Source organism: Rhagoletis zephyria, unplaced genomic scaffold (genome assembly GCF_001687245.7).
Source record: "Rhagoletis zephyria isolate East Lansing unplaced genomic scaffold, Rhagoletis_zephyria_1.1 Rzeph_scaffold_00342, whole genome shotgun sequence".
NCBI lineage: Eukaryota > Metazoa > Arthropoda > Insecta > Diptera > Tephritidae > Rhagoletis > Rhagoletis zephyria.
The window spans coordinates 181,241-206,165 of record NW_016157426.1 but is presented as its reverse complement, the minus strand read 5'-3'; the positions used below and the strand labels follow the sequence as shown (position 1 = coordinate 206,165).

The following is a 24,925-nucleotide window of genomic DNA, read 5'->3' as shown; positions in this document are numbered from 1 at the left end:
AACTTTGAAATAAAGATAAATATGAAGATGAAGAAACAAGTGATAACGATGAAGACAAAAAAAGGCAAAAGTGAAGATAAAGACGAAAATTGAGATAAAGGCGAAAATGGAGACAATGAGAAATACATAAGAATTAGGTTAAAAGATAGGAATCGAAATAAAATCAGCCATAAATGTTACTGAATTTATCGAATTATCGAAATTTATCCATGCTTATTGAGTTATCGCAACGTATCGAATTATTCAAACTGATCAATGTTTACTGAGTTGTCGAAATTTATAGACACAGAAACTTAGTTGTCCAAATTTACGGATAGTTATCGAGCTATAAAAACGTGTGGGATTAACGAAATTTGTCAAGTTAAAGAAATGTATCAAGTTATGGATATTTATTGAATTATCATTATTTATAGACTTAACAAAATATATCGAGGAGTCGTTATGCATGGAGTTCTTTCAACTTACAGAGTTATCGATAATTATTGATCTACTGAAATTGGTTGGTTCAACAAAGCAAAGTTTATGGAATTTTCAAAATTTATCGATTTATCGAAATTTCAAGGTTTAATAAGCTTATTGATTTATCACTGCTTATCGAATTTAATCGTCTTAACAGAGTGTAACGAGTTATCAAAATGTTTAGATAGTTTTCGAAAAATGTGGAGATGTCAAAAGTAAAAATTTATAAAGGTATCCAAAGCTTTTACATTTTTGAGTTATCGAAATTTATCGATCCATCGAACTTCACAGTTATCGAAATTGGTCGAGTTAACGAATTTTGTTGAGTTATCGAATTTTAGTGTTCTTGAAATTCATCGAACTATCGATATGTATCAAATCATCCAAATTTATCGATAAATTTGAATGTATCGGGTCAGTTCCAAGTCCTGCCGAAGTCCTCCAAAGACCTTCCGGTTAGTTAATTTGTACCGTATAAGTATCGCTACGTGTTAAGTTTGAAAACCTCTCCAAGGCTTCTAAAACTAGAAAAACTGTCGAATTTCGACAGTAACTGGAACTCTAGTATATGGGTGTTTCCAGCGGAAGGTCCACCACGACAAAAAAAATAAAAGTTTTATATCTAACGTATTTACGGGCCGATTTGTCTGCTTTTTAAAATATATACTGGCTATGTAAGTAGAATCATGTTTGCATAAAATGGTCTTCCTAGGTGGTGCCAAGGTCGAGATATTTCGAAAAACCGTATTTATGGTCCGATTTGGTTCGAATTTGGCGTATGTGGTTGAAACATAATAAATCATAGATTTCTAATAAATTGACCCTGAATTGGCGCTGAAGTCAAAATATAAAGTATATTCTACATAAAATACATGTTTTCATGTTTCATTTGAAAGCAATATTAACAAAAATATAACGATGGAGATTTATGTCACGTGACGTCACGTCACGTCACGTTTCACACTTGGAGTTGTAAAAGAGAATTGAAACAATTAGCATTAATTCAAAAAACTCTAAAAACAACTAGAATTGCTCCAAATCATATTAAAATAAGTTTCATGAAAATAGCCATCCACAATTCGCAGAGTTTTGCGATTTTGTAAGAAAAGAAAAAATCAACTTCCATTTTTTGTCACGTAACGACACTCTCTTTAAATGCTTATATTTCAGGACCAAGCAGTTCGATTGATTTCATTTTTCGGTTAAATATAGAGCTAATTATGTGCTATACAATGGCCCAAAAAAGTTAAAGAAAACAAATGGTATTCCTTTTTTGTATCACATTGAAATCGTACGACTGTCACGTGCGCCACCAATGGAATGCCCATATATAATTGTGTTATTTATGAACAAAATGTAGGTTAAGTATAGTATCAATAGGTAAATACATAATTAACGCTTGTGTTTCTATAAACTGGAAACTAACATCCTATTTTTTTGAAAAAACGTGAATTTTGTGAATTTATCAAGGAAAACTCTAAATTTCCGAATATATTTAAGTCTTTGTTCCAAAAAAACAAGGTTTGTTTAGTTATAGAGACTCCAATACCTTCCAGCGCATCCGCCCAGACAGCTCATTAAGCACACCCAAGTTTGGTACTTAATATCAAAGAATAAAAAGTCACAAATATGAATGATACACACATACAATAGCAATTGGTATGAACTGCTAGCGTATAAATTCAGGACACGCAACTTGTTAATTTCAATTTCTTCATATAATAAAGGAAAACAAATATTTAGTTCAGGGTTATCATATTAGTTTTTATTTAGAACAGCGGGTTTTAGATGTATTCTAAAATGGAGACAGATCCACAATAAAGATGAAATAACGCCCGCGGGTTTTATTTAATTTTTTAGAAAATTAATCCCGCGGGCGTTATTGCCATATCGAAAGGGAATTAATGCCCACCGGCAAAAGGCAATAACGCCCGCGGGCTTAATTTATTTTTCGAAAAGGCAATAACGCCCGCGGGCTTTGTTTCGTTTTTTAGGAAATAAAGCCCATGGACGTTATTTCCGTGAGCGTTATTGCACTCCACCGTGACAGACCCCAAGTGACTCCCAGCATTCTTTTACATGCATAAAGGGCGTTACTGGCCTTCTTCGCCCTTTCCTGAATATTGCGCTTCCACAGCTGCTTACTATCCAAGACTACTCCCAAACACTTTGTGTATACTTTAGTTGACAGCTCGATGCTACCTAGCGTCGTAGGTATCCACACTGGGACCTTATATCTTAAATATACCACTTACACATTCGTTGTGCTGGTGAAGCATGTACATACAACTATAGGACTAGTAGCTTATGTAAAATGTGATGTGGGTTTATGTTTGAAATGTTTTTGCTACTTTTCCTACCAAAGTTTAACTCCTATATCCGCTTTGAACGTAGAATTGCATATATTATCAATATATGTATTAACTTATAAAAAATGTTTTTATTATTTTATATTTTAACCAAATACTGTCTTTTAAAAATCCATTTGGAATGCACCCCGTGTTGCCACATGGCAACGGCCGATATTTAGTCACATGTTTTCCTTTACCTTAAAGCTACTTTTACCCTGTATATAGAAGAAAGCGAAAAAATCTAAAAAAAAATATGTAATCTGGGACAATTTGAGTTAATTTAACTCACCGTAAGAAATCAGCAATGATTACTCAACAACTCAACTTGACCCAAAAGCGGAAATATTTTGTTTTTCATACAAAAAAATATCTCTGCGTTCATTTATTTTTCGGGAAACGCAAAAAAGAAAATCTTGCAAGCATGATTCTCTCACTTTTCTCAATTTCCGTAAGACCGTAATTTAAGAATCTAAAACCTACAGGTTCTTATGTCTCTTACGGTAAGTCAAGTTTTAACTAACCGCAAACACAGTTTCTCATATTATAGGTATTGTTGTATAACAGTTTATATACGAAGCAATCTCTAATACTCTTTACATCTCTTACTAAGAAATTTATTGTATATGCTATTAAATATGATATAATATATACAATATGAAATAAAGAGCAGTTGCGATCCGAACCGTATGAGAATAAGACATGGCGTAGTCGGAAATGGCAAATAAGATATGGTAAAAACTCGTTCGCAAAGTGAAACCGAAAACGTCAAAAAAGAAGACGCTCAAGAGTTACAAGAACAAAAACACCAAATCATGAATTTCGATATAAAGCGCCCAGATCCCCTAAGATTAGATGGGAATCTTGCAGAAAATTGGTGCGTATTTAAGCAGAATTTAGACATTCTCGCAGTGGCGAGTTAGAAGCGAGAAATCTAGAGCAAAAAATTGCAATGTTTCTTAATGCTTGCGGCCCTGAAACCGTGGAAGTTTTTAATTTATTACCACTTACTGCGGACCAAAAAAAAACCACGTGGATGTGATAAATGCTGTTGAAAATTATTGCACCCCCAAAGAAAAATGAATTATACGAAGGTTTCAAATTCAATTCAAGGAAGCAAGAGGAAAGGGAAACATTCGATGCATACCTGCTGTATTTGAATAAACTAGTAAAAAAAATTCCGGCTACCTTGACGCTGACAGAATGGTGCGGGACAAATAGTAAATGGAATCAACAACAATAAACTCCGTAAGAAGCTTCTGGAAACAACAAACCTCATTTTAACTAAAGCAATTGATATAACGCTATTGTAATAATATTAAATATTATAATCGCGTGGAAGAAAACACGTCCCGTCGTTAAGAAATCGCACCGGAAGAGAGATAGTTTTATTCAGATAATTCAAGTTCTTAAAATTAGTTCACAATAGTGTGTTACAATGGGTATTCAATCACAATACCCTCACTGAATGCAGAGTTGGGCATTATTCGAATAAATTGTTATTTAGATAATTATTCGAATACAATTTTATCCGTAATATAATTATTCGGAGATAACTTATTCACGAATAAATTATTCGTGAATAAATTTCTTGCGAATAATTTATTCGTTATTTTATTCGTTATTTTAAATAATGAATAAAAACACATTTTTAACACATTGAGCCACCTTTTACTTTTATTTCTATTGTCAAGGATTGTAAGTTAGCTGAATTTTGTTTACTATTTTATCAAGAATACTAGCCCATTCCCTATGGTTTCGCGGCCCCTGATAAGATTTTTTGCGTTGGCCAATGCAAGAATAGCGTTGAAAACCAAATATGGGTAAAGTAAAAATTCTCACACATATTTCTGCCAAAAAAATAGCGCTCTGATGCTATATGCAAGAAAAAATTCCTTTCAATGTTATGAGCTTTACCTCCACTTGTGAGATCTTTTCTAAGCGTGCGTAATCTTCTTCTATGATCTTGCAACTACAACATTGGTCTGAAGCGTCAACCTCTAGTCTTAAGTCATGTAGGCCAACAAAAGTCCTTATAAGGATGCTGAAGAGCACAGATGTGCATCCTCGATGTAAAACTTGGCCATTGATATAGGAATTGGAAGGATGTGGTCGAAACTTTCCTTGCTGATTCGCCACTTTTAAAATATCCAAGAGCTGGTTTCCTTGAGTCTTACTGCTGCAGCAATGGCCGCCCGAGCAATTTCATCAAGCGGAGGTAGATGCAAGGTCGCATTTAGGGTATATGACGACGTGGGACATCGTAAATTCGTATAATATAAACATAAAAAACAAAGGAGTCCAGACATATGGGGTTTCTAGAGATTTCGACTGCAGCACCATTATGAATTGCAACCTGATTGTACAATAAGTAGGGATTTTCTAAATAACTCAACTGTAGCGCCACCTAGCGGGTCCATTTTTCGCATAAGTATTTTTCATCATGCAGGAAGAACACATTTTGAATTTGAACGAAATCAGTTCATAAATACGGCTTTTATAAATAACTCGGCTCCATCGCCACCAAGGAGTTTTCTAGTAGCCTTTAATAGGACTTTATGCGCAGGGAATAACCTCCGAAAATTTTACTTAAATCTATCCAGGGGTTTGAGTTAAATCGCAACAACGAAAACGGTTATCATTTTATACATAAATATATGTACATATCTATATACATAAATTACTTGTTTTATTATTATTTTATTCGTTATTCGAATAATTAATGAAGATAATAATTATTCGAATAACGAATAACATAATTTATCCGTCATTCGAATAATTTTTTTTTTGATTACCAAAATTATTTATTATTTACGAATAACAAGAAAAACAATTTATTCATTTGTTATCCGTCATTCGAATAATTTTTTTTTAAATAGCCAAAATTATTTATTATTTACGAATAACAAGAAAAACAATTTATTCATTTGTTATCCGTCATTCGAATAATTTTTTTTTAAATAGCCAAAATTATTTATTATTTACGAATAACAAGAAAAACAATTTATTCATTTGTTATCCGTCATTCGAATAATTTTTTTTTAAATAGCCAAAATTATTTATTATTTACGAATAACAAGAAAAACAATTTATTCATTTGTTATTCGTCATTCGAATAAATTTTGCCCAACTCTGACTGAATGACCATTGTTATACATAATATTTATTAAAATTAAATATAGTTGAATCAAGCTTACAAGTTATTTTAGCCCTAATTTATTAGTGAAAGATAATTGTTTTTCTGCATTAACACCTTTCGTTAACATATCGGCTAGTATTTCATTTGATGACAAATATTTTACTTCAATTTCATGATTATCAAGTTTTTCGCGCATAAATTTAGCTTCTATGTCTACGTGTTTTGTTCTGAAGGAATTATTTTGAACAATATGTATGGCACTCTTATTGTCTGAGTGAATAATTGTGAGTTTTTCAAAATTTATATTTAATTCATTTTCTAAACGTTTAAGCCAAATACTTTCTTGGATTGCTGATACTAAGCTTAAAAATTCGGCTTCTGTCGTAGAAAGCGCCACAGTACGCAGTCGTTTCGTGCCCCACGATACCACTGTGCCTTGAAACGTGAAGGCATAGCCGGTTGTTGATTGTCTGCTATCGACATCAGCTGCCCAGTCTGAATCGCAAAATCCCGTTAAGGCTTCTGGCTCCTTTGTGTAAGTAATACCCTTTTCCATTGTACCCTTAAGGTAACGCATGACACGTTTAACAGCTACCCAGTGTGCTTTGCCCGGATTTGTGTTGAAACGGCTTAAAAGGTTAACAGCAAAACATATGTCTGGGCGTGTTACCTGCGCCGCAAACAAAATACTATCAACTGTTTGCATATATGGAACATTTGCCATTTCTTCGCGTTCAGCTCTGGTCTTCGGAGACATATCAGACGATAGTTTCTGGTTGATATCTACTGGTGTCGCTATGGGATTGCATTGATCCATGCAAAGCGAACAAGTATGTTGCGAATATATTGAGACTGATCTATCTTAACAGACCCCACCGCCACGTTGCGTGTAATCCGAACACCCAAATATAGAAGATGCCTACCCCATGTCTTTCATCTTAAACAATTTGCTTAACTGGCTCTTCAGTTTTTGTATCTGAGTCAGAGAATTTGCAAAAATTAGCACATCATCGACGTAAATTGCCACATAAAGAAGTGCTTCATTAGTTATTTGATAATAAATGCACTGGTCCACATTACTTCGATGAAGACCGAGCTTTAGTAATTCTTCGTTCAACCTTTCGTTCCATACCTTACTTGACTGCTTAAGTCCGTAGGGTGATTTTACTAACTTGCACACTTTGCCGCTGTTATCATTAAAACCCTCTGGCTGCGTCACGTATATCTCTTCTTTAAGGTTGCTGTTCAAAAAAGCAGTCACCGCACCCATCTGATGAATTAATAGATCATGTTTCGCAGCCAGTGCTAGTAGATATCTAATGGAGGTATACCTTGCGACAGGGGCAAATGTCTCATCGTAGTCAATGCCCTTAACTTGCGAAAACCCTTTCACAACAAGCCTTGCTTTGTTCCGAATTGGCCTACTATTATTGTCAGTTTTTAATTTGAACACCCACTTCGTGTCGATCGCCTTCTTGCCACTACGTAAATCGGTGAGATGCCAGGTATTGTTTGCTATAATGGAGTCCATATCCTCTTGCATAGCTGCCTTCTACTGACGTGAATCTACTCCAGTCAACGCCTCTTTAACTGTACCAGGTTCGGTTGCTGTTGAATTTTCAGTAACACAAAAGTTGTAATCTGAATCTTGCTTGCTCGCAATTCGCTTCGACCTCCGAGGAACTAGCTGGTTTGGTTGCTCATCTTGGGAATCAATACTCCCGTAATCAGTAGAACTTTCTTCTAGAACACACAACACCCTTTTCTTCTCTCTCACCACTTTCATCTGGCAATTCAACATTCATTTCTTTCCCTGAGTTGACAGATTCTGATAACTTTATGTTTTTACTTTCAAAATCTACAGTGCTTTGTTTTGTATATTGTTCATCACTATCAACTGCATTGTCATTTGTTAGTTCATGAAGTTCACTAATGCCGGTATTGAATAATTCCAATGTATTTAAATCTTTCTTGGTATGTCTCGGTTCATTAAAATCTTCAAAAGACACTGTATCTCGGCTAATTATTATTTTCTTAGTTTTTAAATCGTATAGACGGTAACCTTTACTTTCACTGCTGTATCCTAACAGAATGCATTCAACCGATTTATCACTGAACTTTGCTCGTTTTTCTTTAAGAACGCGGACCATGGCTTTACACACAAAAACACGAATGTGGTTTAAACTCGGTTTTTATTGCTCCATATTTCTTCTGGGCATTTTTTGTTACTCCTGCATGGCAGCAAGTTCATTAAATAAACAGCACTCACGGCTGCTTCAGCCCTAAAATTTTGTTTCAAACCAGATTCTAATAACATGCACCGCACTCTGTCCATTATAGATCGATTCATACATTCCGTAACTCCGTTTTGTTGAGGTGTGTATGTGCAAGTTTTTTGATGAAGTATACCGCACTGTTCTAGAAAACTCTTAAATTCACCATTTATAAATTCCGTTCCATTATCCGTTCTTAACGTTTTTATCTTGCGTTCGCATTGATTTTCCCTGAGATTTTTAAGTTTAACAAACTCGTGGAAAACTTCTGATTTATTTTTGATCGGCACAGCAAATGTTTTACGCGAGTAGTCGTCAATAAACACTACCAAAAATTTTGCGCCACCAATTGATTTTACATTTATGGGCCCCATGACATCGGCATGGATAAGATCGAGAAGGTTCTGTGCACGAGTACCTATATTGGAAAATGGTATACGGGCTTGCTTGCCTTTTACACAAACAACGCATGGCGAATCGATGCTTTAAAATTTCACGCCGTTTGTACATCTTTGAATCGCTTTCATGTTTGCCCAAGACGACGGATCCAGAGATTAAAGGAATCACTTGTAGTCATAGCAGTTTCATTGCACTGTTTTTTATCAGTGTTGAGAGTCTATACAAGTCATTAATTACACTTGCCGTTGCAATAAGATCATTTTGATCATCATTGAAGATTTCACATGTTTCGTTTTTAAACACCACTTTGTTCCCATTTTTTGTAACTTGTCGTACCGACAATAAGTTGGCACATAAATCCGCCACTTCTTCTACGTCATTCACTGTAGCTTCTACACCCGTGCTTAACATTTGCATCGCCTGAACATTTAACAGGTATTTTATTGTTATTCGCTACCGTCACACTTTTATTTTTAATATTTCGCTTATTAAATAGTACTTCACCCTCGTTAATCATATGCGCACTCGCACCTGAATCTACGAACCAGTCAGCTGATTTTTCGCCACTTGTCAAAAAGGAAGCAAAGAGAACTGCTTTTGTGCTCTTGTTCTTAGAAAGGTTGTATTTTTTAGTTCTATTTGGGCAATTTCAACTATATTGTCCGAATTCTTTGCACGAATAGCACTGTGTTTTAAACTTGTATTTTTTGTTGTTTTTACAATTAAACGCGCTTTCACTACTCCGTTTATCAAATTTTGCATCTTGTAGTAGTAAATTTTTAACTGAGTCTACTGTCAACTTCGAGTTTATATTTTCAACCGCTATAACTAGGGAGCGGAATTCCCCAGGAAGTCCTGTCAACATTAGTGAAGCTACTAATTCTTCATCTATATTGAGTCCTGCACTTTGTACTTTTAAGGACGTCATGACCACATTATTTATATAGTCTTGCATGTTATCACTGTCCTCGAGCTTCAATTGTACTAATTGCTTGAGCAGTTCGACTTTTCGCGTGAGTCCATCATCTTCAGATGCCGCGACGATTGCATTCCAAGCTTCTTTCGCACTTCCAGCTTTCGCAATGTGAGCAAAGTTATTGGGTTCCACCATTAGGGTGATTTCAGCCATCGCACGTGCATCCGAGTCCAATTCTTTCTGTTTACGCTTCTCCGATAGTCCCTGTTCTACTATCTTCAAGGAGTTTCGCAACACGAGGTAGGACTTAGCATGCCTCTTCCATGTGTCGAAATTCTCGCGACCACGAAGCTTTTCGAATGGGAACGTTACTCCACCATTGCCTGCCATTTTATCGACGTTTTGTAAGTTAATCACTTTATATATTGACAAGATGAGTTGTTTATAGGATTCTATACATAAAGCTTTAGATTAATTTTTATTTATTTTACGCGACAAAGGCCCATAACCTATTGTAATAATATTAGATATTATAAGCGCGTGGAAGAAAACACGTCACGTCGTTAAGAAATCGCACCGGAAGAGAGTTTTATTCAGATAACTCAAGTTCTTAAAATTAGTTCCCAATAGTATGTTACAATGGGTATTCAATCACAATAAGCGCGTGCATCAGAATTAGTAGAATTACATGCCAACGAGATGCAAAAGGGAGACGATGACAAAACTGTCGCCGCAGTGAACACAAAAACAAAGCAGATCAGAGCATTTCAAGAAAACGGAGAAAGTCACTTTAGTAAGAACGAAAAAGCAACGACGGTCAGCAACAAAAAACAAATAACTAATTGCCGTTTTTGCAAACGCGATCATGAATTTAGGAAATGCCCTGAATTCGGTCACCGATGCAACAACTGTGGTCGTCTTAATCACTTCAGCATTGCTTGCTTTGCTTCGAAAGTGCGATAAATACAACAAAGCAGTGACGTCGGATCCGATGAAACTGAAATTTGTTTGCACAATATTTCTACATCAAAGGAAAATAGAAAAAGGTGGTATGAGAAAATTCGTTTGGAGAATTGTCTAATAAATTTCAAATTGGACACCGGGGCAGATGTCAATGTACTACCTTACAAATATTTGAAATTTCTAAAAAAACGTTGAGTTGAAAACATAACACCGCAAAGTTATGGCGGTACAGATCTGAACTACAAAAGAATAATTGGGTGTGTGACTATGTGCCGGAATGAAATTACCTTATTAAAATTTACGGTACTAGACACGCCATTTGAGCCGCTTTCAGGTTTAGAAGCTTGTGAGCGGTTGCGGCTAAATGAGCGCGTATGTGCTGTTGAAGATAACGCAAAACAACCATTTATTAAGGCGAACATGGATATTTTTGAAGGTTTGGCCTATTTCATATCTAATTTAGACATAAAAGTAAAGCAAAACTCAATTCCAGTGGTGAAGCCAGCTCGTAGAATTACATTAGCATTAAATGAGCGAGTAAACCAGGAGCAGGAGAAAATGGTGAAGCGAGGCATCATTGAAAGGGTTGACGGTCCGATTGAGCGAGCGTCCAGTTTAGTGATTGTGGAAAAAAACTGATCACCTGCGCCTTTGCATTGACCCTCAAGTTGTGGATGCTGATATATTGATGGAAAACCAGACACTGCCGTCATTTGAATCTATTTCGGCCCGACTTGCGAACAAGAGGTTTTTTACTGTCTTAGACCTTAAAGAAATATTTTAGAAAATAGGCCTCAGTACTTCAGCTAGCGACCTATGTATGTTTAACACGCCCTTTGAATGTTGTCGTTTCAGAAGACTTCCGTACGGCATCAAAATTGGACCAGAAGTATTCCAGAAATACAATGAACGAAATTTCGAAGGCATAGATTGAATGCGATCGAGATAGGGTTAATACAATGTTCTGACCGACAACCTTGAAACGAGTTTTGGGATTGTGGGCTGAAGGCTTTTCACACCGACTGTTGGTGTTTTCGTTGACATTTCTTACATCCTTTGTTTACAGTTTTGCTGCACAAATACAAAACCAAAATACTTTCCCTTCAATTTCTTTTCATTAACAACCTTTTACTTCCATGCTTATTTTATTTTGGTCAGCCAATTAACAATAAATCCGAAATGGCGTATTAAAGATGATAAAATATGACTTCCACTTCGATAAATAATCGAAAAAAACTAGTGCAGACACCGATTGGAATGAGTGGAACGTGAGTTTTCAAGTTGTTTTCAGCGAAAACTTGTTTTCGTTTGACAGATTTTACATTGACGAAAACACAAGTTTTAGGTCGAAAACCAGTTTTAGCAACGAAAACATGTTTTCGATGTCGGTCAGAACATGGTATAAGGCAATTTTAAATATAGGAAGGCCACAAGGTAAAACGGATTTAGAAAATTCTTTGGCATGATCAATTACATACGCGTATATATTCCTAACTTAGCAGAAACTTCGCAACCGTTGAGGGATATTTCTTTTCAATCAATTAAGAAGCCTATTGCCAAACTCAACGACGCTGCAGACATATGAGGAAAAAACAAGAGATTACCATTGAAACTGATGTATCGAAATTCGGACTAGTCTGTTGTGTTATGCAAAAAGGTAAGCCGGTTGCGTTTGCTTCCAGAAGTTTGACCGGTAAAGATATAAATTATGCTCAAGTTGCAAAAAAACTTCTCGCAGTAGTATTCGCATGTGGAAAGTTTCATTATTATATTTATGGCAGAACAAGTAAGAAAGCCTAAGTTCGGGCGGAGCCGAACTTTAAATACCCGGCGCAAGTATTAAATATATGTTTTTCACCTTTCCGAAACCTACCGCTACATGGTCAGCTGGGGCGTATCAATTTTGAGAAAATTAGAGTCCTTAAATTTCGAAATTTTGAAGTTTCAAGCAGTTCTGAAAGCGGCCTCAATTTTAGTCCGATTTCAATAATTTTCAACGCTTTGCTTCTATGTTGCAAGCGCAATAAATATACCGAGTTTGGTACAAATTGGTAGAACGGTTACCGAGATAAATATATGTGATCATAAGTGGGCGGAGCCACGCCCATTTTCTAAAATTTTATCACAAACATATTTCTTGGTTAAGAATTGTTGTAAGCATCAATTTTGAATAAATTAGCTTTAATATTTACTCATTTATTCTAAATTACCGTTCTATGGGATGTGGGCGTGGTTCTTATCCGATTTAAAAAATTTTCGGCCACTTGGTACATTATACCAAGGCCAATAACTGTGCCAATTGGTGCAGCGGTTACCAAGATATACACATGTAACCATAAGTGGGAGTGGCTACGCCCATTTTCGAAATATATATATAATATTCTTATTTTTCGTCTAAAACTTATTGTAAATATCAATTTTGAATGAATAATCTCCAGTAGTTACGAAAATATCGCAGTTTTCGTACTTCTGAAAATTACCGTTATATGGTGGGCGTGGTTACAGTCCGATTTTGCCCATTTTCAATACCAACCTACCTTGGGTAAATGGAAACCTACATACCGAATTTCGTTGAGATATCTCAATTTTTGCTCGAGTTATCGTGTACACGGACGGATGGACAGACAGACATGGCTTAATCGATTTCTCTTTTCATTCTGATCATTTATGTATACATTTGTCTATGTCTATCTCGATTCGTTTTGGCTGTTACAAACAACCGTTATGTCAACAAAAGAAGAAACTGAATGATGACAATTTTGAATAAATTAGCTTTAATATTTACTGATTTGTCGAAGATTTTGTATTTCTCTAAATTGCCGTTCTATGGGATGTGGCGTGGTTCTTGTCCGATTTAAAAAATTTTCGGCCATTTGGTGCATTATACCAAGGCCAATAACTGTGCCAAATGTTGGAAGAAATTGGTGCAGCGGTTACCAAGATATACACATGTAACCATAAGTGGGCGTGGCTACGCCCATTTTCCAAAAATTTATAATATTCTTATTTTTCGTCTGAAAGTTATTGTAAATATCAATTTTGAGTGAATTATCATCAGTAGTTACTAAAATATCACAGTTTTCTTATTTCTGAAAATTACCGTTCTATGGTTCGTGGTTGCAGTCCGATTTCGCCCATTTTCAATACCAACGTACCTTAGATAAATGGAAACCTACATTCCAAATTTCTTTGAGATATCTCAATTTTTGCTCGAGTTATCGTGTACACGGACGGACGGCCAGACGGACGGACAGTCAGACATGGCTTAATCGACTTCTCTATTCATTCTGAGCATTTATGTATACATTTGTCTATATCTATCTCGATTCGTTTTGGCTGTTATAAACAACCGTTATGTGAACAAAATTAATATACCCTTGTGTACAAGTGCGCTTGGTTTTAAAAAGCTTAGGCTATGCACAGTCAAATGGTTTTGCTGAAAAATGCGTGGGCGTTGCTAAGAATCTGATCAGGAAGGCACATCAAAGTCAAGAAGAGCTCTGGCTGGCACTACTGGAATATAGAAACACTCCGTTGAAAGAGGTTGATGCAGCCCCAGTGGACCTTCTGATGAGCAGAAAGACGCGCACATTATTTCCACCTCGAGCCACCCTGTTTAAACCTAGAGTAGTTCTAAACATCAATGTAAATATAAAAAATAAAAACGATAAAGCAGAACAATACTACGATCGAAACGCCAAATCAAAGCAACCATTCAGAGAGGGAGAAAAGGTCTGGTATCGTCATAAGTAGCGAGGTTGGATAAAGGCAACGGTGAGCAACATCGATGGAGCGCCGGGGTCATATTGGATAGAGCTGGAGGATGGTGCGGTATATCGTAGAAACTCGAAATGGCTTCGCAAACGTGCTGATTATTGTTTTTTTAATATTGTCATTTATTTGAAAATATTCACTAAGCTAAATACATACATACATAAATATCTGTGTACACATATACGAATCTGTCTCTTTGGTACCTGCTTCCGTATTAAGACTATGTTCAAACAGGCACCTTATTGGCAATTAAGAACCTTTTCACCAATTTAGGCCTTAATTGTTACACAATTTATCATACGCAAATTCAAATTATTAATTGCCAATTAATAATTAATTGGCAATCAATTTGTGTCAGATTCTCTATGCAAGCCTGCTAGGTATGTTTAATTTTGTCTTGGAGGTATGTTTATTGAACAAAGACCAATCAGCTGTTTGTTTCTGGCAGGGTGGGCAAAAGCTCGGAGTTCGAGCGAGCGAGCGATCAAACTCCTACTCAGTGCCTCGCAGACATCGAGGCACTCGCAGCTCGTATTCGTAGCAGCAATGAGGCGAGGCACGTGAAGTTTGGCTCGCTCGCCAAATGAGCGAGCGCTGCTTGTTTGCTCGCGCACCTATCAAACGAGCGAGGCCGTTGTGTGTTCCCTCGCTCGCAGTGCGAGGCGAGTAGCTGTCTGCATACTCACCATGATTCAATAATACAAGGTTAGATAATTATTGACAGCTGCGGTTTGACACTCCCTTACAAAAGGTTGCATTTACGAAGGATGGAGAAAAGGGGAGGAATGAAATCCCTTGGTGCGAAAATGGTAGTAGAAAAGTACGCAAATTAGGCAATTAGTAGTGAAATTCCTTTTGTAAATTCTAATGTATTTGCAGGAAATCTGGAATTTTGAACGAAATGTTGAACGTAATATTGATGTATCTATGTGAATTACGTAATTTATGTGCTGTATAAAAACTTCAAAATGACTCAAAATTAAAATAAGACTACTATGAGATTGATATAAACATCCAATTTAAAAACAGTTTATGTTTTCACCAGTTAAATATGCTTTATATGCATATACAAATAAACATATTGCACAAACGCTCATACTTCTATTTCGCACCAAAGTTACACTGTTTCCATGTAAATGTGCAAAGAGGCAACACGGTGCCACTGCTAAGGGAGCGGTGCGAGAGAGACAACTGTCAGTTTATCGAACCTTGTATTATTGAATCATGCATACTCACTCTGCTAGGAAAGACGAGTGAGCGGCGAGCGAGCGCTCCGAGTGTACTATACAACACATGCATTTTTGTGCATAAAAATGTGGGAATGTATGTCAATAGATTATGTACGAAAGTATGTTAATAATTGTATGTACATATGCATATATATATGTTTAGTATTATATTAGGGCAGCATTTAAAACAACAAATACAATTGATTACATACATAAGCATAGATTATGGAATGAATTACTTTTTGGAGTTATATTCATACATGTGTACACACATAACATGCATATTTATATATGTTTGTATGTACGTATTTATGTATATATGCATTTATGTATGTATGTACATATGCATGTATTTTGTCTTTACAGAGAAAAGTAAGTAACGAAGATATTATAATCGTTTGTGCCGCAGAAACAAAAAACAAGTAAGCACTTGCTAACACCCCCAAAATAGTTTTCTACTTGTAGCAGTTATGCTGTATACCTGAATGAAATATAGTCCTTGGTGAAAAAATTTATTTGTGGCCTGTTGTTCAAGGACATGTGTACATATGTATGCATGTATATATGGATATGTAGACATGGGAAAATTTGCGTAAACAAAGAATAGAGACCGGTTCGCATACAACTTTGGCGTTGCGTTGGCGTCGAATTTCAAAGCAGCCGTCCACATATCCAAAATTTGGCAACGCTAAGGCCAACACAAAGCAGAAAGATCGCTGCGTCGGTCGCCAGCTGTTGCAAATAAATAAAATTAAATGAAAGTTTTTTCCTTTCATCAAAAATCAAATGAAGGCAAGAAATATAATTTTTCATGCAATTATTGATATGAAATATTAATTTATCTCTCGTTAATATGTTAATTTAGTGGCCAAAGTAGTCTCTGCCAAGCTTCATTGTAGAACGCATANGAACATTAAAAACATTATACCTACATAGATATGTATGCACATATGTATGTGCCTACCTAGTAGATAAAACTGGTCAAAATAGCAGGAATCTATTCTTCTGTGCATGAGAATATATACATAAATATATACAAACATATGTGTATATACATATCTGCATGCGTGCATACAATCCTTTACTCGAAATTCTTAGTTGCTGCAATTTTTATCCCATAAATTTTTGCCGACCAAACAACGCGTTTGCCTGTCTAATCTGCTTGCCTCATTTGCCTCGCTCGTTTACTCGCCTCATCTGCCTCGCTCGTCTGCTGCTGCAAATGAGTGCCTCGCTCGCAACGACGCCCTCGCGAGGGCAGAGCTAATGAGGCCCTCGTTTGCTTGCCGCTCTACTCTTCCGCTGCCCTCGTTTGCTTACTCGCTCGCTGGCTGCTCAGCGCGTGCGCTCGTACTTAACGAGTGCTCGTTTGCAAACAGCCTCGCGTGTTGCTCGTGAGTTGCGCTAGCTCAGAGCAAACTAACGAGCGAGCGAGGGGCGAAAATGAGGAAAGTCCGGACCCTGGTTTCTGGTCCCTTTTTACAGCTGATATTCCATCAGGGATGGAAAATTGAATTATAAAATTGTACCTAATTTACGTAAACTTTACCTAAAAGGAGATAGATGTACCTAAAAAGGAAATATGTATTTATATATAAAGAAAAATAGGAGGTAACAATTCCCATCGATGCCATATCAACTTCTGTACTCACATTAAACAAATTTTTGGCTATGAAAAGAATATCTTGGAGCAGCGCGAGGCGAAACTATGTTGTAGAAAAGGTGAATTACTTTCCTCCTAGTTGTTCGATCTGACATTTTAAAAAGAAATATTTTGCATCTATCTGGCGAAATCAACTACAGTTGCGTTACTTTGACCCTTCTGTATCATTTGTATGCCTCTTCACAAAGGGGGGAAGCTATTAAACCAGTTGCCTGCATCAGAAAATGCATTGAAATGTCAGTAAAAATAAGAGGTGATTTCCTGAGAAGCTATTTGGCTACGTTCCAAATGCACCTAAAATTGTGAGTTTGTACCAAATGTACTTTCAAACTAATTAAAGGTACGATTGTAACAACTTTTCCATCACTGTAGGTAATCCAACAGCTGGTTTCGTATCGCTTATTGGGCAGCTGACGTGCGTGTGAACACCAAACTCAATACCGCAATTAATTGCCTCAGCTAATTGGCCTGTTTGAACATAGTCTTACTGGCTAAACAGAATATAGTACCACAGCCACAAGCTATTTCTCTAGCTACATCAGCTTCATAAGCAATAATACACCATAACCACAGCTACATATTGTCGGAAGTTTAGAGCATTTAGAATATTTTAACTTTTGACAGCTCTTGCTACATACTATAGCCACATCATTCTGGTTTGGCAGTTACTAATGTAGGGAGGCGATTAAAGGGGAAGATGTTGTATAACAGTTTATATACAAAGCAATCTCTAATACTCTTTACATCTCTCACTGAGAAAGTATTGAATATTGTTGTGTTTTTTTACGTATGAAACTTACATGCTTACTGTAGGGTTAAACCTTAATTAGGCGCATGGGGTCAAGGCCATCTCAAGTTGAAAAAAAAATGTCTTGGAGTGCTTGGAGAGTGCTCGCGCTCTTTCTTGCTTCCTAACTCCAGGCGGGGTACGTCAATAAGTTACTGACAGAACATCCGTGTGTACGCATTGGTCGCTACTCTTTTAAGTCCTGACCCCATGCGACCCCTTACGTAACATTTTTTGGCGCAGGTAAGTTTTTATTTTTGTATCTAAGTTTGAAGTCAAAGTTATGATTTTCTTTCTTAAAGGTAACTATAATAAAGAGCTATAATATTTATGACAATACACATTTCGTTTTATTTAGTTAGTCACGGCTAGAACATCTTCGCGTACATATGTGTCGCTACTCGCTTGAGTGCTGACGCCATGCGAACACTAACGAAAAATTTTTTGGGGGAGGTAAATTTTTCCTTTTTTTTAGTTTGAAGTCGAAAATATATCTTTGTTTTTTTTTTTAAGTTAAGTATAATAGAGTACTTTAATATATTTGTTAATACAACTTCATTCTTTTATTTTGAAAACTCTTTTTTCAACAATTTTTTTTGGGGTAACTGGGGAGCCCATGCGACTAATTGTGTGATTTCCTTCATACTCCTAATTAAGGGTTAATAGGAATGTCAAATTGAGACAGGAGAATAACGGAGAAGAAAGTGTACCAATAACTTGAACGCGACGGACGAGAATTTCTATACAATTTTGAAGTTAATATATTTTATACTGCTGAAAAGCGAAAATCCTGACTTTTAATTGGGCTCGGGCGTTGCAAAAAAGCTTGCAACGAAACATTGGTACTGTGACCAGGATTCTGGCGAGGAAATTCAAATCGTCATAGGTAACAAACTTCGTAAGTTAACGCGTGAAAAAGAACTTTTTGGTGGTACATATTCTGCGAGCAACAACAACGAAGGAACACTAGCAGCTTCAGTTTATTAAAAGCGGTGCATACGATGAATACGTGAACGTGTTAGAGTTGAGGTTGCCAGCGAAGCGTCGACGCAGGCAGAGAAGTTCTCAGTCAGCGGCAATCGAAAGAACTAGTAAACAAGAAACAAAAGGTTTAGCAACGGCAGTTTCCTTTTATTGGATCGTATGATCAAGCGAATCTTAATTTACACGTGCAAAAACTGGAGTTAAATTGCAAAAAAAGACTACAAGAGCCGAATATTTCTTAAAATTTTTGAAATAATTGGTGCAAAGTTACAAAGAACTATGGGTAATGAAGATGACATGGAGCAACAAGTTGATCTAACCAAAGCTAAAAAATTGTCGGAGGATAAACAATTGCGCTCGTCGACAAGCGAAATATAACTGGAATTAAAACAGCGCTCAGCAAGAAGAATGTTCCTATCGAAGAGCTGGGTTGCAGGTGAGATATTTTGGAAGCCTACTTCAAGCAGGCATTGTCGGTTAGTACCAGCATACTTCGACTGTGTGCTCCAACTCAATGTGAGTCCCACGAGAAGGCAATGGCAGACATCGAGGATATTTACGTTGCAGCTAAGGCGAAAATAAAAGAAAAGCTGGCTGCAAGCCGGGTTGCTGCCGAGGCAAGCGCGCTTAGCGTTACAGCGGCGGCGATTCCGCAATCGTTGGCAAAGTGGGAGGAATCTATCGACTATACAAGGCTATCCACTTGGGATGAATGCTCTGCAGTGTTGACTAAGAGATGTGAAAATATGGAGGCTCGAGAGAAAAGAACGGCGCGCTGTGGCGAGAACGAGGACGATGGAGGCAAAGCGAGTCGCAAAGATAATCGCAAGGCGATTGGTGTTGAGAAACACGTTTTGCCTATAGAGAAAGGTGGATGCGAAGTTTGTCGAAAGGACGGGAACAACGTAGACAGCTGCCGTAAATTTCAGGCTCAAAAGATTCCGCAGAGGCGCAAAACAGCACGACATTTGATGCTGTGCTTCTTGTGTTTGCAAAGTGGGCATAGGGCCAGTAGCTGTCAAGCGAAACGGTGTATAGAGTGCGGCGGTGACCACCATAAAATGCTGCATAAAAACAACGTAGAGGTGAAGACGATCGACGCACCAGGCACGACGCAAGCTGCTACGGTAAGTCAAGTTGCTGCGCATGCTACGATGCAAAATGAAGGCGCGTTTAAACTAGACCAATTTATGAATGCAGATGATTGGGGCATCCCTAGTAACATATCATTGGCAGATCCGAATTTCAACAAGCCTAGCGACATGTAGAAAACTGTGCTGGGTTGGGTCGTGTCAGGTATGACAAATCGAGCTGACTCCAACGAGAGTCTTAGGAGCAGCTTAACCAGGTGTCGAAGAGGAATTGATTGTGGATAAATTTTGGCTGATGGAACAGGGTGATGCAAAAACAGTGTTTCCAACAGCGGACGAGGCACTGTGTGAAGAGATTTTTATCAGAGAATCTGGATGTGATCACACTGGGTGCTTCGTGTTAAGGATTCAATTTAAAGGAAATGTCGCTGAGTTAGGCGACTAAAATCAAGCGGCATTATGGCGATTCTTGCTCCTTGAAAAGAGGCTAAAGAATAATCCAGTAATCCAAAAAATTTATAATGCATTAATAGACGAATATTTGGAATTGAGGCATATGGCACTGGTCCCAAGGGATTCCAGGGAAAAGGTAAAGTACCTTGCACCGCATACGTTTGTCTTACGGCCAGAATCTACAAGTACTAAACTGCGGGTGATGTTGACTGCAGTTTTAAGACCTCATCGGGGCTCTCCTTGAATGATGTAATGTACAAAGGACCCATTGTAAAAGATGACTTGCTGGCGATCGTGTTGCGCTTTCGATGCTATATGTATGCGATAACAGCGGATGTGACGAAAATGTAAAATGTTTTATCAATGTATATTGTGGCGGCCAACCCCGAATGAAGATAACGAATTATATCGCTTATTGACGATCACGTACGGAACGGCGTCCACGCCATATCTGGCGACAAGATGCGTAAAAGCAGTTGGTGCACAGTACGCAGAGAAGTTTCCATATGGTGCAAACAAAGGTTTAATAGGTTTTTATATGGACGATCTGATATCAGGAGAATAATCTGATGAGCAGCTACAACAAATTAACTCGGAGGTCAGCGAGATTTTAAGTTTAGACTTAATCAGGGTTTGAGCTACGTAAATGGTACTCGACTAATAGTGAATTTTTGAAGAAAGTGCCATCGGATGATCAAGAGAAGCCGCTGCATTTGAACGACGCCGAAATCATCAAAACTCTCGGTATTATGTGGGAGTCCACTTCCGATGTGTTTCGTTATGATTGGCCGGAGCTGAAAATGGACAAACCCATAACAAAGCGGATTATACTGGCGGAAATTGCGAGTCTGTTTGATCCTCTCCGTCTGATAAACCCCTTAATCGTAAAGGTTAAGATCTTTTTGGAAAATCCCTGGATCGTAAAGGGGCATTGGGATGAATCCCTACCGTTGAAGGGTAACGTTCAGTGGATCAGATTTCGCGAGAAACTGCCTTTGGTCAAAGATATACGAGTACCAAGATATATTTTGGCGAAAAATGGTCCTACACGGATTTTATGATGCGTCGCTGCGGGCTTATGAGGCATGCGTATACATTCGCACCGTACTGTGTCGCTGTGGAGCGCCAAGTCCAGAGTGGCACCATTAAGAACTAAGTCGCTTTTGGATTTACTTGGAATTACTTGAAGCTGAGTTATTGGTAAAGTTATTAACCAAAACCCAAGAAAACTTGGTCGTTTCATTGAATGCAATTTATTTGTGGACAGATAGCGAAATCGTGCTAAATTGGTTAAGTAAGCATCCATCGTAACTGTCAATTTTCGTTGCAAACAGAGTGGCAACAATTCAAGAGCGGACAAAAAATGCACTATGGAGGTATGTTCCAACTAAGAGTAATCCAGCGGATGTTACATCTCGCGGCGCATTTGCAGATGAGCTTATCGAGACGATTTGGTTTACTGGCCCAGGGTTTTTCAGGAAAACGTGTGACAAATTGCCACCGAATAGATTTCGGAGCGACCATCTGAAATAAACATGGAACAAAGGCGAGCAGTGGCACTACCCATCGAGCATCGAAAAAATCAGGTGCTGCTGTGTTCGGCGTCGCGTAGTAATTTTGGGCAGATACAGCGAAAAGTGGCATATCTGTTATACTTCTTTCGGCGCAAAACCAATCGCGAGACCTTGGTTACCAGCGGTGATGAACCGATGCTGAGAGCGGAGCTGTTGAGAGAGGTGCGCATCATGTACTGCATACAGCAGCAATACTTTGAAGCGGAGATCAAACTATTAGCGCGAAGCAAAGAATTACCTCCCGCCAGCAAATTAAAAAACTTAATGTGTTCCTGGCATCAAGCGTTGGAGTTTCCATGATGCGTGTCGGAGGCCGCCTCGCAAGATCGCAACTACCATATGAGGCGAAGTTTCTAATTGTGTTGCCCCCTGAGAGTCTAATTGTGCGGACTTATATACGATATCTGCACGAAACCGACATGCATGTGGCTACGCAGGCGTCGATGTCGATATTGAGGCAACAGTGCTGGGTCGTGAATGCGAGAAGGCTGGTAAGACAAGTAACCACCCAATGTTTACTTTGCTTTCCTTCCAGGCCCAAACTTTGTGAGTAAATTATGGGACACTTGCCAGCAAGACGAGTAGCAGTAACAAGGCCGTTTTACTCCACTGGTGTTGACTTTTTTGGATCTATTCTGACCACCGTCCGACTTCGAGGAGCACGCACCAACCAAGGCGGTACATATTGAGGTGGTATCCGACCTCAGTACAAAGGCGTTTACTGCAGCGCTCAAGCGGTTTGTGACGCGAAGAGGCTTATGTCACCACCTTTATTGTGACAACGGCACTAACTTTGTGGGTGTTCGGCGAGAAATGCAAGAGTGGAAACAGATGTTCTTCTCCCAATAACAGCAGCACAAGATAAGCGAGTTCTGCGCAGTCAAGGGCATTGAATTTCACCTATAAAGCCGCGCTCCTCACATTTTGGCGGGCTGTGGGAGGCGGCGGCTAAATACCACCTTACGCGCACGGGGGTAATGCACACTTTATGTTCGAAGAGTTGTGCACAATAACCACTGAAATCGAGGCGATTTTGAATTCGTGGCCGTTGGGCACATGTTCGGCCGATCCTAATGACGAAGAAGTGCTAACACCAGCGCAATTTTTGATTGGTAGCACACCGGATGTATTAGCGGAACCACTACAAGAACCAGCAAAGGTCAGTCTTAGAGATCAATGGCAATGTCTGACAGTCATGAAGCAGCATTTCTGGGCTCGATGGAGCAAAGAATACCTGCAGGATATGCAACGCAAGGCGAAGTGGTTTAAACCGCAACGTAATCAGTAGGTGATTTGGTGTTAGTAGCTGGAGACAACGCTCCTCCAAAGCATTGGATGATGGGCCGTGTTGAGCGGGTCGTACCAGATGAAGCTGGCGTAGTGCGTGTGGCTGAAGTGCGTACGAAGAATGGTTGCATCAAGAGGGCAGTACAGAAACTTGCAGAATAACGGAGAAGAAAATGTAACAATAAGTTGAACGCGACGGACGCGAATTTCTATACTATTATGAAGTTATTATATTCACACTGCTGGAAAGCAAAAATTCTCACTTTTAATTGGGTTCGGGCATTGCAAAAAAACTTGCAACGAAACATATATCCTAATAAATATGAAATAAAGAGCAGTCGCAATCCGAACCGTATGAGAATAAGACTGGTATGGCCAAAATATTAAGTTAAATTAAGTTACCAAAATTAAGTCTGGACTAACTGGGCTTTTACTCTTAAATTCGCCCACTTCACTCTCTAGCACAGCCATACACCGCTCAGATTCGTTAGCTTTACCTGCAATAGCAGCAACTTTTTCTTCTATTCTCTTCACTAACCGGTTTTGCGGGCCGCTATTTTATCGGACAAATTGTCAAAGAACGACTGCAGCTTGTCTGACTGTTGTTGGATTTTCTTCTCCAGTTCGCGTAGAATAGACAGAGCGGTTGCAAGAATTGCGCTCTCGTCCAATTTCGCCGCGAGAGAATCTTTCCTACCACGCCGTTTAAGTTAGTTTTGGCTATTATTATAATCTTATTTGGCCCGTATTTATGCACTTCTTGGCTTGATTGGTTTAAAGTAAACAACCGCTACGAATGCCACATTTCGGCTAATTTTATTGTTAGTTAAACCACAAATTATGAGTTTTACAACAGAGAAATTTATATGTCCGATCTGCACGATAGCTCATAAGTTATGTAGTGCATCAAGTACGAAAATATTTTTTTTAATTATACAACCAAATTTGAAGGATCATGAATACTTACATCGGGTTTAAAGCAAATTTCAAACGAGTGTTCCTTGGCAATAAGTGTATATTTCGTCCCAGAAACCACCTTGTTTCCACTGGTGGACTGTAATAAGTATTTATTTAGTGAATATAAAATTAGTTACAAAGTAGACATTAGTACCAAAAAATCCACGAAGAGACTGAAACTATTGTTCCAGAACTCATGTGATAGCAGATAAGTGCAATTTGTGACCTCCTCCGGATCGACGTTCAGAGTCACTAAACGCTTATCGAAAGTTATATAGAACCCGGAGTCTATCAAAAACGCTCGTGCTGTAAAACATAGTAAAAGTAGTAAATTTTGATTAAAAATAGGCCAGCTATAGTAACAAAAATATCTTTATATATATTAAGTAGATTGACCCAATTTTGCCCAATGTCGTTATTTTTTTTTTGGCTGATAGTTAAAACCTTTCGAATACTTGCCAACACTCACCTGACCAAGTTTAGTTGCGAAATTCAAATACACTGTGAGATAAGTGGTAGGGGTCAGTGATCGGGAAGGGTTCAAACTACCGGGGAAAGTTATATCGGTAAAAAAGAAGTTATACGTGTCCCGGCGTTTCGCTGGGTCACGTCTAGGAATCGAGATATAT

At 38.0% G+C, this 24,925-nt stretch overlaps 1 protein-coding gene across 1 annotated transcript in view; it reads right to left on the bottom strand.

Annotated features, from left to right (window-relative positions):
* LOC108359123 (uncharacterized) overlaps positions 1–24,925 on the bottom strand; it is a gene marked incomplete at its 5' end in the record, with an annotated part of 229,837 nt that overhangs the window by 39,204 nt on the left and 165,708 nt on the right. The window contains 2 exons of the mRNA XM_017610801.1: positions 24,307–24,393; positions 24,451–24,602. Of these exons, the coding sequence (XP_017466290.1) occupies positions 24,307–24,393; positions 24,451–24,602 (239 nt within the window). The remainder of the gene's footprint in view (positions 1–24,306; positions 24,394–24,450; positions 24,603–24,925) is intronic.